The 18,079-nt window shown below is 45.4% G+C and overlaps 1 protein-coding gene across 2 annotated transcripts; it reads right to left on the bottom strand.

Moving 5' to 3' along the window:
• Positions 1 to 2,839: 2,839 nt before the first annotated feature.
• SAP30L (SAP30 like) lies at positions 2,840 to 18,079 on the bottom strand. 2 transcript variants are annotated; one of them, XM_008988582.5, is made up of 4 exons: positions 17,274 to 18,079; positions 13,003 to 13,125; positions 10,712 to 10,810; positions 2,840 to 7,953 (listed from the first exon to the last, which is right to left on the bottom strand). In XM_008988582.5, exons 1-4 carry the CDS (start codon positions 17,469 to 17,471, stop codon positions 7,825 to 7,827), a joined length of 549 nt encoding a protein of 182 aa, XP_008986830.2. In that variant the 5' UTR covers positions 17,472 to 18,079; the 3' UTR covers positions 2,840 to 7,824. The 2 variants fall into 2 exon arrangements, with proteins under 2 accessions (XP_008986830.2, XP_008986833.1); XM_008988585.5 differs by having other exon boundaries at positions 10,790 to 10,810.

Genomic DNA, 18,079 nt, shown 5'->3' with positions numbered 1-18,079 from the left:
GTGGCTGTGCATGTCACTCTGTTTGCTCAGACTCTGACACTTCTGAGCTGTTTGGTGCTGAACATAACATAGCTGTAATACTTTCTTGACCAAGGCCTTAGGGGGTGACTCAGTGGTTCCTAAGCCTGGATGTGCAAATAAATTTCCAAGAGGATTTTTTTTTGAGATAGAGTCTTGCTCTGTCACCCAGGCTGGGGTGCAGTGATGCAATCTCAGCTCACTGCAACCTCCGCCTCCCAGATTCAAGTGATTCTTCTGCCTCAGTCTCCCTAGTAGCTGGGATTACAGGCACGTGCCACCATATCCAGCTAATTTTTTTTTATTTTTGTATTTTTAGTAGAGACAGGGTTTCGCCATGTTGGCCAGGCTGGTCTCAAACACTTGACCTCAAGTGATCCGGCCTCCCAAATTGCTGGCATTACAGGTGTGAGACACTGCACCCAGCCTCCAAGATAATTTTATAAAAACATAGTTTTCTGGGCTTCACTTGACAAGATTCTCATGAAAGAGATCTCAAGGGGAACTTTTAACTAGCATTTTTTTTTTTTTTTGACACAGAGTTTCACTCTTGTTGCTCAGGCTGGAATGCAAAGGCACAATCTTGGCTCACCGCAACCTCCACTTCCCAGTTCAAGCGATTCTCCTGCCTCCTGAGTAGCTGGGATTACAGGCATGCACCCCCACACCCAGCTAATTTTTGTATTTTTAGTAGAGATGGTGTTTCTCCATGTTGGTCAGGCTGGTCTTGAACTCCTGACCTCAGGTGATCTACTCACCTTGGCCTCCCAAAGTGTTGGGATTACAGGCTGAGCCACCATGTCCAGCTTGACCAGATGATACCGAAGCTGTTCATCTCTGCACTGGGATTCGGAAACCTCTGGACCAAACTGATGCTCCTCAACTTTATTGAGCTTAACTCTTATCTGGAGAAATTTTATTACTGAGACTTAGCCCCTGAGCTTTTCATTCTGAGGATCTGGAATGGGGTCCCAGGAAGTGGCACTGCAACAGAGTGCATAGGGGGTTCTGATGGGGATAGAAGGTGGTAAGTGCCACACTTTCAAAAACACTGGACCTCAGAGGATCTGATTTTCGATATCCTAAAGCTCTAATTTGAAAAGAAAAAAAAGGGTGTCAGGTTCCTAGTGAAACTTCTGTTCTAATAGCATTTAACATGTGGGGTCATCTCCACCTTTCCATTAAATTAGTATCTGTGGATCCTCAAGGGATGTTTACTTCAGCAAGGGGTCAGTCAGGTTTGGGAAGCATGGGACAAAGCACCCCTTTGCCCTTCAGTGTGTGAGGAGTTTGGAGACAGCAGGCAGGCCCTCGTGGTTAGATATCGTATAAAAGAATGGGAGGATGGCAGAGGAGGTGAAGCAACTGCTTATGCTAAGAAACATGGTATGAAAACTGGAACTGCCTTTGCTTTCAAAAGCAACTCAGGGACCTGTAAACGATGGTGTCCTTCAGCTACACTCCAGCACTAGTTCTGTGAGCTCCTTGGTGAGAACCAGGACTCCCTGTCCTCCCAAATATCTCATGAAAAGCCATGCAGATCGCGAGGTCAAGAGATTGAGATCATTCTGGCCAACGTGGTGAAACCCTATCTCTACTAAAGATGCAAAAATTAGCTGGGCGTTGCCCAACTGTAGTCCCAGCTACACTAGAGGTTGAGGCAGAATTGCTTGAACCTGGGAGGCGGAGGGTGCAGTGAGCTGAGATCACGCCACTGCACTACAGCTTGGGGACAGAGCAAAATTCTATCTAAAAAAAAAAAAAAAAAAAGCCACCCTCCACACTCCTTACAGGGGAGTGGAATGGGAGAGGAGGATGTGGGAAGGGGAGGATCTGTACTTTAAACATTTCTGCGAGGGTTAAAATTTTAGAGCTAAGATGTATTACTTCTATGGTACTCATGATAAAGACAGATATTCATTGTACTTTTCCATTTTCATTCTGCTGAGGACAACGCTGTGGTAAAGTGGCACTGGAGATAGGTTTGAAATGGGAGGCCTGAACTCGAGATTTGCCTTTGCTCTTCTCCAGCACTGTGAGGCCAGGTGAGCGGCATCATCCGGTAGGCCTTGGGGATCTCCACCAGTAACATGCAGCCATACTGCCCTGGCTTCTCAAGCTGTAGTATCCCTAGGGAATGTGCTACTATGCAGATTCTGATTCAGTAGACTGCTGGCAGGAGGGGCTGTGAGATTCTGCATTTCCAACAAGTGCCCAGATGGTGGACCAACTTTAAATAGCAAGGCTCTACTTTAGGTGAAAAAACTCCAGGTCACATGCTGTTAAGAATGTCTTTGAGAAACTTAAACATTGGGATGTTTACATGCAGGTCTGGATTTCCAGCTCCTCTGGCCAAATTGCAAGACCTGGTCACACAGGGCTGATGGGCCCACGAGGATACAATAACGGAGAGCTGGGTAGTGGCTGCCCTTAGAAGGGACCGGAGTTTTCCAGTTTGCAGCTCACCCTCTGCAGATATTTCAATGTGCAGTTAATTCCCCATCCAGTTTATTTAGGTGGAGAACTGAAGACCCAGCAAGATAACTCTGTTTGCCCAGGGCATTACATGGAAGTTGAGCTCAGGACTCAGGCTGTTGGACCCAGTCAGGCTCTTTCCAGGTGAGCGAATGGGATAGCAGGACTGGAACTTGGGCTTAATCTTCTGGGATCTAAACTCAGTGTACACTGGGAATGTAGGTGCTAGTATTTGGAGCTGGGAGGAAAGATCACTGTCATTAATCACTGTAATATGCTGCCAGAGGCCAAATGTGGAAGTGAAAGCATCTGAATTCTATATAGAAATTCAAAGGGAAGACAGATGGTCTCTTACTCATTCAGATTGTTTATTAAGAGCAAAAGTTGGGCCATCCCATCTGTGTGATATTGCAACATGAAAAGTCACATACATACTAAGGAGACCCCATAGACTCGAGAGCCTTTCAACAGTACAGAGCCATAGATTACAAAGTTAAAATACAAATGATCCCCCAGATTTGGCAGGAAGCAAGTACAATATGAGGAGGCCTGGAATGGAAGGGCACTTACTTTTCAATAAGGCAGTTACAAAATGGAGGGGGAAAAAAAAACCCAAAACCTCATACCCCAAAATATACTCTGATGAGCATAGCAGACAAAAGAAATGTAAAAGAGGGATCCTGTACAACCCTCTGTCATTGGCAAATGTGTTCATTAAGTGAAAGCAACTGAAGGGTTTGTGTTTTAAGATGCAAGCTAGATAAAACAACTGACCGTACACATTTCTACCTCAAGAAAAGTTCTTATCTTGCACCAGGCTGGATTCTACCTCAAATCACCAAACCCACTTTACCATTCCTAACCATAAACTTGGAAACAGTCTATAATACAATGAAAGGAATAAAAAGGCACCCCTAAAGCACCATGCTTCCCAAGGCATGCTCTTGAGCTCATCTGACCTTCAGTTTAATGGCCCAGCTCAGTAACAGGGACCAGGAGCCAGGGCCAGCTGCATTACACAACCTCAAAGGATCACCTGGAAGGCAGATCTGACCAAGAGATCACAGATCAAGCCCATTTCATGAGAATTTAAATGCCAGGACAATACTACATTTCCCACTAGAGCTTTTGAACCCTGGTTTTAAATTACAGGCTAGATCTATTTTCCCTAATCACTCATTTTGCTAAACTTAACTGGCCTGATCATTCCACTCAATCTTGAGTTCTGCAGGTTGGTCCCTGAAAGCCAGGTTGGCCTTGGGAATTTCTGCTCAATTATAAGTTCTCAAGAATTTGAGGGCAGCTGATTTAGACTGAATTAGAGTCATCCTGTAAGTCAGAAAGAAGAACGCTAGACAGGCCAAGAGGGCCAGACGTTGGTTCTGGTAATGCCATATGACCTCAGGCACATCTTTTTGAGCTTTAGTTTCCCCATCTCTAAAAATGGATGACTGGACAACAGCAAGCTTAAAGGTCTTTCCACCTTGAAAACATAGCACTTTTCTGACACTGAGACTGTTCTCTCAGGAAAAACAGTGTGTGAAGTCCGTACAGGAATCTAAGGTACAAGCTCTGGGCAACCATGAGATCTTTAAACTTCATGGAAAGCAGTAAAGTTATAAATCATCCAGCTGAACTTTTTCCTGATGAGCATCCATTTTTGTGGGGCAAGCACAGAACTGAGTCCTCATCTATCTTGAGGTTTAGCAGGCTGCTAACATCACATCCCCTTCTCGTCCCCCCACTGCTTTGGCAAGAACAAGCGAGCATAAGCGAGCCAGTAAGGTTTTCTCAGCATTCTCCAACAAGGAAGTGAGTGAACTAATACTCGGGTAAGGACAGGACACCAAAGTGTCCACGTCCTAGCACTGCTTATTTCCAAAAGGCAAACGCTATGCCCTGGGACAGTGCCAGCAATTAGGTGCTTTGCCAAAAAGAACTTGTCCCACATGGCCCCCATGGGGCAGAGACTAAGATGGAAATTACAGAGAACATAGAAAAGCCAGAGGTTTACAAAGAATAGGCTTCTCCAGGAGGTAGTGGGTTCTCTATCTTCGGAGGTGTTTAAGTCCAGACTGCTCAACCCCTTGGTGGGGCAGTTGTAGGCAGAATGTCAGCACCTATGTGGAGCCTAGACTGGGTGATTTAACGGCTCTTTCCCAACTTTTGAGATTTTGTCATTGTAATGACTGACAGTGCCTGACTTCCATGAAGCACTGCTCTGAGATCTACACCAGGTGTAGCCTCCCTCAATAGGCAAGGCCTCCAGCGTAAGTTCCTTCTCCCACTCTTTCCCTCCCACCAGGCAACTGCCCTGCAGGCTATTAACAAAAAAACTCCCACCAAATAAAGAGCCAAAACACCAAAATTAGATGCAACACTGCAGCTGCAAACAATTGTTACTATCTATTCTCTGAAAGGCTAGCAGTGACTATTTAGCTATGACAGGAACATCTAACGACTTGGCAGCTGTAACACATACGTAGTAAAATTTCTCTTCATTTTACAACACTGGTCTTGAATCCTTTGGTTTTCAATCTTTTATGAGATTCAGCTATGTATGATCTATTTTACATGCTGTTGCCAACCTACGAGTTTGTTCCTTGAAGTAAGAAGTTTGTCCATTGGTTTTTAAAAATCTTAAAACAACATGAATGGTAGGTTATTGATGTTTCCATGTGAGAACCTTCAGGGCATATCAAAGACCCACACCAGGCTGGAACTGAGGCAGGAACCATACTCTTTAAGAAGACAATGCCAGTCCTGGATTTCAAATTCCAGTTTTGCCCAGGAGCACCAAGAGGAAAGAAGGCAATGTTGCTATGTCACAGGTGGAAAGAAGCTCGAGTCCTTGATGGGTGGTGTAAAAATGCAGCAGCCAAGATGAACACTGCTTTCCCCACACCCCACTGCTCCCTGAAGCCAGACCCCGTTGCTCTAGAGGGCCTGGCCACTTCTCACAGGCAGGAGTCCCTTGCCCAAAGATAAAGCCACCAAAAACTGCAGAAGAGGCTAAGGCAGGTGGTTTAGTGGTTTGATGAAAGAACAGATTTCTGCACATAAGAAAAACATAGGTTCAAATAGCTTTGTCTTTTCTCTTACCTGAAGTGTTTTAAAAGGTTGAAAGGATGACCACAACCTCCACTTTCCACAAGCACCTCTCCTTAGAGGAAAGACAATGACACAGCATCTGGCCGAAGGTGAAATATTTCCCCAGGTTTAGATTTGGAACAAAGATTCTTTCAGATATGCTTGAACAGATGGATCCTACCACCACATATTCTTGTGCAGAAGCTATTGTCTCTCTCAACTGGGAAAACAGATTTGCTGCTAAAGAAATAGTGGTATGACCTACATGCCCACAATTCTGGTTTACATATCAGAAAAATACACTTTTTTACTCATTAAGAAATGGACACTTCCATGGAGCAAGTTAATGATGCCTTAACCTGCAGGCCCCATGTGCCCCTCAACTCTAGCCCCTGGAGCCTTCTTGATCAGCATCCTTCAGCTGTAAGCAGGGAGAGAATCTCTAAGCACACAGTGAATGTGAATGACTGAAAACACTCACATGGAACATGCCATCCACTGCCAGGAGGCACACCAAAATAGGATCCCCTCCAGTCCAGAGCATATTCTATATACACTCATTTATACATATTTAATTAAAAAGGCTGCAATCTGCTAGACATGCATTTTGAACACAGGCGAAAGCTTTGCTGCAATGGAACATACTGCATTTTAGTGAGAGTGGTGACCCTGTCCCTATTCCACAGAAAGCATGGTACTCTGCTCCACAGAACTGAGACCTTTGGAAATTTTGCCACCCTGCTCAATAAGGGGTTTAGTTCTGACTTCTCTCAAACGGTGCTCAGATTAAGCTATCTGTGAAACTCTCTGCCAGGCTAGGCTGTCTGTCCATTATTCTTTTCATTATTTAAGGCTTAAGAAATAACTCAGAATTGAAACTGAGTAGGAAAATGACATCTTTGACCATATGTCAAGATGGTCATAAATTAGAATCTAAATCCTTTTCTTCTCTTTCTCCCACCCTCCTACCTCATACCCTCTGTCCTCCATTAAACTGATTAGAGAATTTTGCAAAAGGATGTTTTTGGATATAAAGCGTTGTTTTCACAGGATACTTTGGCTCTGATATAATTAGGTTGAGCAGTTCAACTTTTTGAACAACAAATTAGGTCTTTCTAAAAGTTATTTTAGCATTCTTTCTCTCTAAGAGGGAGGGAGGCAAATTGTTCACAAAAATGAGCATCGGATGGAATTGACCTTTGCTGCTCAACCTCATGATTTGCTCATGACCAGAGCCCAGGGAGTCAAGGCCAGCCAGACTTTCAATCCTAAAGTGGACTTACAGGCAGGAATCACATGGCCCCTGGCAGCTTGCATGGTGGTTGTGAACTTAGGATGAATACTTCTGAAAACACTTGCCACAGACTACTAAATATGTCAGTGTGTCAATGCATTTATTGCCCAGGAGCTTGGCTGAAGTAATAGTATCTAACTGTACCCCAGAGAGTAAAGCATAAGGGACCGTATCTTCTGTGAGGGTCTCTATATCACTGTTTCTGGAACCTCAACGAATACAGTTTTGCATATACAACTGTCCTGAAATCCTTATCTGATCAGAAACTTCCTTGTTGGTGCATCAGGATTTCCTCCACATTCTAGCAGTTAAGTAGTGAGCAACAGAAATGGCAGAGGTCTCAGTAATGAGAGGTGTGAAGCAGATGTTACAAGGCTGGCACTATTAGTGACAGCTCAATTAGCCAATACATACTGATTGAGTGCCTGTGTACAAGGCACAGGATGAGAGGGGGACCAGTGTCAAACTGATCTGCTGATAAATGACAAAGCTTGCAATGAAGCTGGTGGGATATCTATATCGCCGGCAGGCAGCATGCAAGTCCAGACTTCTGTCTGCTCATGCACTTCCACTGTCAATTGCACTTTGCTGCTATTCCAAGCTACGGCTCACATGTGGAAGCCTGGTAGATAAGGTGATTACCAAAGTATTTCTTATCCCACATTTCCAGTAGAATTGACTTAATGCTTTGCTGAATGCTGAAATACATAGTTTTTAATTCTTTTAATGATCCTGGTTTTTTAGTCCAGTTATTTTAAAAGAAAGTCTTTCTATACACATGCTAAATCATGAGAATATAATCCTCCTGGCCAAAAAGATTTACAGTATTCATCATTCAAACTTTTTTATTTACAACAATATTTAACAGTCTTTATGGGCTTAAATGTAGCAGATTATCACCTGTGCATCAAGCATTACACTTCATTCCTTTAAGATGTGCTTCATCCTCACTCAAGCTGCTTGCCTCCTTCCGATTTCTGGTCCAGTCTACTCTTGTTACTCTTCACCATGTAGATGAAGTAGGCAAGGGTCTCTTTTTCATTCACAGGTATGTTCCTGAAGTGTCGACTCACAGTCTATGTGTGGGGAGGGGGGAAAAACCAAAGTTCCTTAAACCATGCATAAATCACACTGCAAATTCTACATTGGATAAATAAGCGAACAGGGAGTTGCTTGCATGCTGTGGTGGGAATTACAACTGCTGCAGAACTTCCTGCTGTGCAGAACTCAGAATGCCCTTTGCCTTTCCTCCCCAGGGATGTAGGTGGTTTAATTTCCAGGATCCAAAAGTGGCTTTTTAACCCACAACTCTTCCAAGGTGCACTTCTATTTTAGTGGCAGCCAACCACCTGTCATGACATGATTTCACGGTCATACTCATGGAGGAGAGATGGGGACTGCTCTGGTTGGCTGGCTGCTACCAAATCCCTAAGGCCTTGAAAGTGGGCAGAAATGTGCTCTTAAAATTGTCAGGCAGGCATGGTGGCTCACACCCGTAATCTCAATGCTTTGGAAGTTAAGGAGGGAGGATTAGTTGAGGCCAGGAGTTTGAGAGCACCCTGAGCAACTTAGTGGAGAACTCCTCTCTACCAAAAAAAAAAAAATTAGCCAGGTGTCGTAGCATGCATCTGTGGTCCCAGCTATTTAGGAGGCTAAGGTAACAGGATCATTTGAGCCCAGGAGGCTGAGGCTGCAATGAGCTGTGATTGCGCTACTGCACTCCAGCTTAGGTGACAGAGTGAGACCCTGTCTCAAAAACATAAAAATTGCGTTAGGTCAGGCGTGGTGGCTCACACCTGTAATCCCAGCACTTTGGGAGGCCAAGGCGGGCAGATCACCTGAGGTCAGGAGTCTAAGACCAGCCTGGCCAACATGATGAAACCCGTCTCTACTAAAAATACAAAAATTAGCTGGGTGTGGTGGCAGGCACCTGGGAAAGGTGCCCACTTTCAAGGCACCCCCGCCACTTGGGAGGTTGAGGCAGGAGAATCACTTGAACCTGGGAGGCGAAGTTGCGCCGAGTTGAGATCATGCCACTGCACTCCAGCCTGGGTGACAGAGCAAGACTCGTCTTAAAAAAAATTGTGTTAAATGAACAGCCAAGTGAGCAAATTGAACGGAGGTATCTGAACCCCAAAATTCCTCTAAATAGTACATAATTGCCTCTTGAAAGACACACTGGATTTGAAGGAAAATGCATTATTTACTACATACTCCTAATACTTCATTCTGTAAGTAATGAGAATGCAGGTTCCTCTTGCCCCACCTCATTCTTTCCCTTCCACCAGGGAGAATACTGGCAAATGGGTGATGTTATCTTGAAGCAGGAGAGGCTTGTGACCTCCTCTGTGTCATCTGGACACTGTTGAAGAAGCTGTTTAAGTGACAGCTGAGCAAGAAACCTCTACAGGAAAAACCAAAAATGAAACAGGCTGGGAGCCTTTCAGGAAATCTCAATGGATCAAGGTAGTTGTAAGAGTTAAGACAGTACTAGACATAAAGAGTGGTTATCTCTGGATAATAGAATTATGTATTTTTTTCTCCATTTTCCAACTTTTCTACAATAACAGGCAGAAAAATACACTAAGAAAAGAGTGATTAAGAAAGAAAAGAGGGATGAAAGAATACCCATACAAATGCCAAGGATGGAATTATCAAGCCAGGCTGTTCATGTATTTAAAAAGTGGCCAATGGAGCATTTCCCCCTACTCCAGACTGTGTTAAGAACTCAGGGCAGGAGAAGACTTTCTTGGGTGCCATTCATTAAAATACTTTCATTACCAACACCAAGGGGAAATCAAGGAAAAAAAGAAAAATAGCTCTTGCAGAATGTCAGGAAAGTTTTGGAATGATTAATCTGATACATCTGATGTACAAAAATGATCATATCTATAAAGAATCTTGCTAAGCCAGGCACAGTGGCTCACGCCTGTAATCCCAACACTTTCGGAGGCTGAGGTGGGAGGATCGCCTGAGCCCAGGAGAATCATTTGGGCAACACAGTGAGACCTCATCTTTACAAAATAAACAAAATTAGCTGGGTATGGTGGTGTGCACCTGTGGTCTAAGCTAATCTAGAGGCTGAGGTGGGAAGGATCACCTGAAGTTGGGAGTTTGGGGCTGTAGTGAGCCTAGACTGTACAAATGCACAAAGTCTGTCACCAAAAAAAAAAAAGTATATTGCAAAAGATTCAAACAAATGAACACTCAGGACTTAGAATCTGGAGTCATGAGATCCCAGGCTCAATAATTCTGCTATCAACTTCTTGTGTGATTTTTTTTTTTTTTTTTTTTTGAGTGGGAGCCTTGCTTTGTTGCCCAGGCTGGAGTGCAATGGCACAATCTTAGCTCACTGCAACCTCTGCCTCCTGGGTTCAAGCGATTCTCCTGCCTCCAAGTGATTCCCCTGCCTCAATTTCCTGAGTAGATGGGACTACAGGTATGTACCACCACACCAGGCTAATTTTTGTATTTTTTTAGTAGAGATGGGGTTTCACCATGTTGGTCAGACTGGTCTTGAACTCCTGACCTTGTGATCCACCTGCCTTGGCCTCCCAAAGTACTGGGATTACAGGTGTGAGCCACCACGCCCAGCCTGCTGTGTGATTTTAAGCAAGCCCTTTCCTCTTTCTGTACCATGGTTTCTTTTCTGTAACTGAGGACTTTGCAGGTCTAAAGCTGTGGGGTTCTAAATTGTGCCAAAGAGGAATACAGAGTTGCTTCCAGAATTCTGGAGATTACACTTAGCAGACACATATAGTAAGGGAGAATCAGGGTTACCATCAGAAGCAGCACAATGCTGGCTCTTTTTAGAGGGCAATTTTGTCTACCTACTTCTGCTAACTGGGCCTTATTGAAGCCCGGTCTGGTCTGCAACTTGTAGTGTCGTTTATAACGTCGTAAGGTATTCACCTGCAGCTGGAACAGATCGACCTACGGAAAAGAGGAGAAAAATGTTACCCATTACCTGACCAACCAGGACTTACCAAGAGCCCACTATGTGCCTAGCACTATACTTGGTAGGGGTGAGGATGGGGTGGGCTACAAAAGAGGCCTTAGGTCTATTAAGGACTAGTAACTGGCTAGGAGGGCAAAAATAACAGTGGAACTGGCTGGCGTGGGCTGATCTCACAAAACTGGTGGCAAAGGTGAAGCTAAGCTAAGGAGAGGCAGGGTCTGGTAAGGCACTGAGAAACAAGATAGGGAATGAGGGAGAAAATCAGAGCACAGGCAGCTGGAAGAGGCATAGGTGGGCCAGGGGGTCACAGGCAACTGAGATGGGTTTAAAAGGTGAGACTGGATGGTAGCATGTCTAGAAAAACAGAAGGAGCTATCACAGAGGGTGGAGGGTGATAGTGCAGGATGGTTCTGGTGGTGGTTGTTGGGAAGACTGATGAGGGGATACAAAGGGAGATGCTATAGCAACAATCAGAATGCGATGAAGACGTTGAGCTTTGGAGGGGCAGTGATGCTAGACGGGACACCAAAGATGGAGAGTAAAGGCAAAACCAGAGACATCCTGGAGAAAGGCCAGAACGAGGCAGTGACTGGATAGAGGGGCACAAATGAGGGCAGTGAGAAACTGTAATCCTCAGATAGGTCTTTCCTAGGCCCAGCCTTCAGGTATTAGAATCCTTAACCTCCCTCCAGAGAAAGTTCAAAAGCTACTGTAGTGAATATGCAAACCAGCAGGTTAGGGTTGGGGTGTTTGCAGATGACTTGATAACAGAGGGGAAGGGACCCCCCCTTTTTTTTCTAACAAAGGAAGAGAGGAAAGCTGCATAGTCATGAAAAATTGAAGGCCCAGAAAGTTGGGCTGCCTTTACCTGCCTCTAAAAGAGCTGTTCTTGCTTCAGGCAGGTGGAGAGCACTTAAAAACAAAATGAATGATCAATATGAGGGGCCAAAGTCCTTCATTCTTTTCAAAACATTCCTCAAAACCTTTTTTTTTTTTTTGTGAAAAGCATTTAGAAATCAAATACATCCATTTCTTTATAAAATAACAACAACGCTAAAGGCAACAGCAAAGATTTTGTAAACCAATGTTGGAAAAGGGGACACAGGGAGGGGCAGAGGGAAAGGGCCAGATTTTCAAAGGTTTCCTCCACATCTGCAGACAAAGGCCCGCCTACTCTTTCTATTCCTACACAGTCATTTTCACTCTGAGTGCTAACAGGCGGTTGCCTTATGAAATATTCATGTGTCAAATACTCAATGTACACTATAAACAGTTCTTCTTTTGCCGGGTCTTGAGTGAAAACAATTTAGTAGAAAGAAAATCCAATATTCTTTCCTGAATCCTCACTTAATAGACACCGGCACCTGAAGGGAATGTAGCCTTCCGGTTTGAGAAGCCTAGGTCTCACAGTTTATCGCAGTGGTTCTCAACACAGGACGATTTTGTCTTGCAAAGGATGTGTGGCAATGTCTGGAGATATTTTGATTATCATGACTCAGGGTGATGGGTAGAATCCCACGAGGGGATGCTGCTGAGACATGCTGTTAAATATCCTACAATGCAGAGGACAGTCCCCACGACAAAAATTATTTGGCCCCAAATGTCAACAGTGCTAGGGTTGAGAAAACCAGGTCCAGTTTAACCAACTTTGAAATGGATCCTTGCAAACAGTCTGGACTAGGCGTCAAGAAATCATTGAGAGAAAATCAGAGTTGGTATGAACTGACGACTTACACCTTCATTTCACAGAGCAGAAAAAAGAAGGGAAGAGACTTCTCCCAAACCATTATACACTCTCTAAAGGCATAAACAGGGCTTCAAAAAAAGGTGACACTATGGTTGTATTTACGCATTGGTCAGGGGTGTCTTGCAGAAAAGCAGCGTGGTCTACTGGAAAGGGCCCTAGACTAGAGCCTCCAAACTATATACATGACCTCGGCTCTCTATGCCTGTCTGTAAAATGATGGAGCAGTCTGACCAGTTGGTGTCCATGCTTTTAGCGCTCAGATTCCCTATTACTAGAATTCACTTTTCAGATAATAATCCACAGCCAAACAAAGGAGACTAAAATTACTTCTTAACACAAAAAGTAGACCCAGGCCAGAGGTGAGGATCAGATTAGAATCCATTGTTCCAGCTTCTGCAAACTGATTTCTTTGACCTTTACCTCAGGAATGTCAGTGTCATGCTCAGGAGAATCTCCACCATCGTCACTTGTCTTCCTCTTCCTTTTATTTCGGACACTCTGGATGAAATTTTTGTGAAAATCACAGATATACAGGTGTCTTACCTAATGGAAAGAAAATCAAAGTCAGAGTTGGCCAATTCCTTGGAAACAGTAACAGGTATCTGTTAAATTGTGGGCTTTCTTCCACTGGAAGGCATTGGAGAGATAGATGGAAGACAAGATGTAGGCCACAATTCCCAGAAGCTCACTACTGAGGTGCAGAAGAACACAAAGTGGATGCTAACATTACACTTGGCGGTGTATCATACTCAAGCCTCCAATGCATCGTGAAGACAGTAAATGATTCAGCAAAGGAAGAGATTCCTGCAACAGAGATGTTCAGGATGAAGGGCCTTGACTAAAAGACAGGACTTTTTAGGCAGACAGGAAGCATTCCAGATGGGTAGGAGACCCAAGATTTAGAGTTTTCAATGAGGATGACAGAAAGAATGAGTGGGGAGGCCCAGAGTACACAGAGTCAGTTGGGTGGCATGTAAAAGATTATGAAAAAGTGAGGCATCCAGGGGTGGGGGAGGGCATGAGAACAACTTAGACTTTCCTTTAGATAAGAAAGAGTCCCTCAAGGAAGCAGGGAGTGATGTGACATTTTTAGAAGGCCTGTAGGAGTCATGAACTTACAGTAGGCTGGAATGCATTGTCCTGGGGAGGAGGAAAGCAGAAAAGAAGGGACTGTGGCAATGTATTTGGGAGACCGTATTTTTATACTGATAAGAGCTACTATTGTAGGATAATAACTCTCTGAAAAACTTTGTTTCCATGTGTCATAATTCTTGTATTACCTCACATCTGATCCACAAAGAAATGTGGAAAAAGATGTGGAAATTCTTACAAGGTAGAACCACATAAAGAAGGTGGATACTACAGATTTTCTAATGCAAGCTGGAGGCACACTAGTAAGTGAAGGTGGCGACAGCAGCTAAAACATGAAGAATCCTCCAGGGCTGGCTGGAGGAACCACTAAAAAACCCTTACAGAAACTGAATGCCTGGTAAATGAATTGGGGTTGTTGATACTGAAACAGCTGTTGCACAAATATTCTGCGGAGACTTCTGAATTTGAGTTTATTCCTTAAATCCTTCAAGATAAAAGTAAGCTGGCAGGAAATCGGCATCAATTAATTCAGACCTTTTCATGGAGAAAATAATGAAAATTGTTTGTTTATTTAATCAGATGAATGATCACTTTCAATGTGGCTGGATTAGTGAGTCATGAGTACTTTTAAGTTTATACTGGATGGTGTCTTGCAGACAACAGGTACTCGACAAATGCTGATGCACCAATATAGGCAGTCCCCTATATCTAAAAGTGGCTTAGGCTAATGAAAGCCACCATTTACATGATTACAAATTGGGATCGCTTTGCCAGATTCAACTCTGTCAAAGGACTTTAAAACAGCACATGCCACGGTCCCAAAGAATCCCACCTAGCTGATGTATATACTACTGGACATGCTTTTCTCCAGGAAGAAAGCACAACAAAGCACATTCTGCATCCCTGAGAGGAAGCTGTCCACTCAGATCAACTGCTCAAGTTCACATTAACAAACTTTATAACAGAACAGGGAGAATAGGTGGCTTCCAAAAGCTTTGGCTGGGAGATTTTAGATCAGGACAAGAGAATGGAATCTTAGCTGTAAAAGAACTTAGCAATCATAGTGCAATCCCATTGACCCCAATCCCATTTTCTAGATGGGTAAAATGAAGCCATCCAGAGTGACGAAATAACCTGGTGAAGGTCACCCAGGCCTTCTGCCCCCCCAGTACATGTCTTTTCTACCCCAGCATTTTCCTTTATACTATTCTCAACTTCCATTTTTCTCCAGAAAAAAAAAGCAGAAATATGTTAACTGGAGGTATATTAATATTTTAATAGCTCACAGAACACTGCCAAAGTCTACATAAAATGAGTTAAACAGCCTGAGTTGAATTTTTGGTGCTGTTATTTTAAAAGGTTCTCTGCTAGACTCTCTTACAAGATAAATAATCATCTTCTCCTTAACCATTTTCAACTACATACTGGTTTTCAGAAATTTCAGAGCTCAGTGGCCTTTGGGAGTGGGGTAGGGGCAGGAGAGTGGTAGCAAAGCTCTAGTGGTTTTTTTTTTCCTTCACTTTCTAACAGCTAAAAATTCTTGTAACACAGCCGTTACTTGGATTTGAATTCCTGCCCAAGCCTGTGAGAAACAGAATCCCTTTCAGAAATAATGACTTCACACCACCTTAAAACAAATTGTGAGTGATTCCACCTGGAAACCTGACTCCTTCAGAAGTACTTTTGGGAACACTAGTGCTAGGCTCGGGCTGTCTTTCTTCTAGACAGTGTGTGTGAAATGATCAGCATAGCTCAACACAGGTTTTCTAGTAGAGTCAATGGGTTAATAAAAGGAACCCCAGTTGCAGTAGCAAAATCATTCAGATGGGAAGGGATCTAGTGGTCTAAAAGGGATGGAAGATTCTATTTCTTGGAAAATATTATTGTAAGTTGATCAAGTAAAGCAGCTTCTAACAATACACAGAAGGTAGGCAGTGTTACGAAGAGGATGAATTCATTGCCATATTTCACCTCAACATGTGACCTAATGAGGGACCACCTTGGTGATTATTTTTAGGTAATCACCATTCATGCATCCATCGATAGAAAGCTGTAGTAAGAAAGTCATTAACTTTCTCCCAAACACTTAAAAATCGCACCTGTCCATGCAAGAGCTGCAAATGTATTATAACGATCAACTTAAAATGGGTTAGGAGGGAAGAGTCTGAAGAAAGGACGGGGGCTAGGCACAGTGGCTCACGTCTGTAATCCCAGCACTTTGGGAGGCCTATGAGGGTGGATCGTTTGAGGTCAGGAGTTCAAGATTAGCCCGTCCAGCACCGCGAAATAAAAAATAAAAAAATGAGCCAGGCATGGTGGCAAACGCCTGTAATCCCAGCTATTCAGGAGGCAGGGACAGGAGAATTGCTTTAACTTGTGAGGTGGAGGTTGCAGTGAGCTGAGATCTTGCCACTGCACTCTAGTGTGGGCAACAGAGTGAGACTCTGTCTCAAAAAAAGAAAAAAAAAAAGGGACCGGAGATTTTGTATTTAGTAGAGACTTAATGAAGAGTTATGTATAGGGCTTGGAAGTAAATCAGATAATATGTTTAAGAAATTAACCAGCCTCTTAGGTGCCCTTTGTATCGGACACCCTCACTTCCTATCTCGAGGCCTGTTTCAATCCTAAAATCAGAGAGGAAAGGTGCACTCCTTTTCAGTTTAACAAGCAGTCTCTGATTTCTTCCAAGTGTGGAAAAATTTTGATTCTAAAAGAGAATGGATGTTAACCACCTAAGCTCTTAGTCTGCCTGAATATTAAATACCCCCTTAACTCATTTCCAGTTCCTAATCATGAATCAATCACTTAAGGCTTGCAGCAACAGATGTCAAACTAAAAAGTTCTTAATTGGCTGACAATAGGCACAGCTTCGGAATTGTTAACTACAAGTGGAGAAATCACAGGAGAAGTTTCCTATAATAAGGCACAAAGAGCAGGGCAATTCTATTTAAATCTAATTCTCCACCCTCTTACTTCAAAAGAAACTACCACTAAGAAAACTGATGACTTTTCTTCCCCCTCCAGTCAAATCGACTACAAGAGCCATTTCCCAAGACCTGGCTTTGGCCTTATTTCTGCCACATCCTAGAAAAACCCACTTCCAAAGCTGCCTTGGAAGCAGCTAGCTCGGTGACACTCTGCAGATGCCGAGGCTGCGGGAGCCAGGGAAGTAACTGCCACCTTTCTCTGTCTGAAGGAATAACAGGGTTCCTAGAAGGAGAGAGAAGTTGGAAAAGAGCTGGGTATCTTCACCCCCTCTCCTATTCTTGCTCCTTCAAGGGCCAACAAAATTAACCCACCTCTCCCAGCTATAAAATCTAAACCAATAAAACAAGTTGGAAACTGCTGTCCAATCTTCCCAGGCAGCAGGAGTCCCGAAGCCCCCGCCCCCATCCTCCCCGATCTGGGCAGAATCACAGTCAGAGCATGTCAGCGCCGGAGCGGCCTTTGAAATGCCGAGTCCAACTCCTCAGTTCTGCAGACCCGGGGCGGCGAGGCCCACGGCGAGGAGTGCCCAGGGAGTCCAGACCGCAGCCCGGGGCAGCGGCCCGAGAGGGTGGGGGGCGCCGGGGCCCAGACCCGGGCGGGGGCGGACTCACGCTCTTGTCGATGTCCAGCTTGAGTTTCTTCTGCGAGATGCTCTTCTGGACCCTCTTGCTGAAGGAGGCGTTGCCCGCGGGCCGGACGCAGCGCTCGCCGTCCTCGATGAGGCAGCAGCTCTGGCCGTAGCCCGGGGCGGCGGCGGGGGCGGCTGGGGGCCCTTCGCGGCTGTCTTCCTCCGTGCTGAAGCCGTTCATCTCCCCGCCCCGGGCCGGTTCCTCTGGGGGAGGGTCCCCGGTAGGCCACTCCGCAGCTGCGCTCGCCGCGGGGCAGGTCGCTGAGACCCCCGCACCAGAGGGTCCCAGAGTCTGACTCCAGCCCGGGCGCTGCCCTGCCCCGCGACAGAGAGGCCCGGCTCCCTCGGCCCCCGGCCCTCTGCCTCCGGAAGCCCCCTTCCTCCCCGCTCGAGGCCCCGGGGTCGGCTCCCGCGGCTCGCAGGGCCCCGCCGGGGGTCACCCGGAGGCGCCTTCTGCCGGGGGCCCAGAACCGTAACCCTGCAGCGGGGGCGTCCGGGAGGGCGTCCCAGGAAGCAGCCGCTCCCCAAGGACTCCGGGCCCACGTTGCCAGGGGGTTTCGAAGGCCCCCGCCTGCTCCCGCCTTCTTTCGGCTGCGGGGCAAACTCGCTGCCGGGCAGCTCCCCAGGGGTGGCGCGGCCTCCTCGCGCGGGGCCCGGCCTCGAACCCGCGGCGCCCGGGCCCCGCGGCTCGTCCGGCCCACTCCACCCCTGCAGCCACTAGGCTGCTCCCCGAGTCCCGCGGCAGCCCCTGGGCCGCCTGGCCGCCGCCAGCCGAACGCGCCGCACCAC

Source organism: Callithrix jacchus, chromosome 2 (genome assembly GCF_049354715.1).
Source record: "Callithrix jacchus isolate 240 chromosome 2, calJac240_pri, whole genome shotgun sequence".
Lineage (NCBI taxonomy): Eukaryota > Metazoa > Chordata > Mammalia > Primates > Cebidae > Callithrix > Callithrix jacchus.
This window is presented reverse-complemented; position numbering and strand designations above follow the sequence as displayed.

What these genes read in the sequence shown, in the direction of transcription:
- SAP30L (XM_008988582.5), bottom strand. Translation starts at nt 17,471, where the DNA reads ATGAACGGCTTCAGCACGGAGGAAGACAGCCGCGAAGGGCCCCCAGCC. An exon ending in ATGACACTGACATTCCTGAG is followed by an intron (nt 10,811 to 13,002) that starts GTAAAGGTCAAA and finishes TCTTTTCCGTAG; the next exon opens with GTCGATCTGTTCCAGCTGCA. An exon ending in ATAAGGCCCAGTTAGCAGAA is followed by an intron (nt 7,954 to 10,711) that starts GTAGGTAGACAA and finishes CCCCACACATAG; the next exon opens with ACTGTGAGTCGACACTTCAG.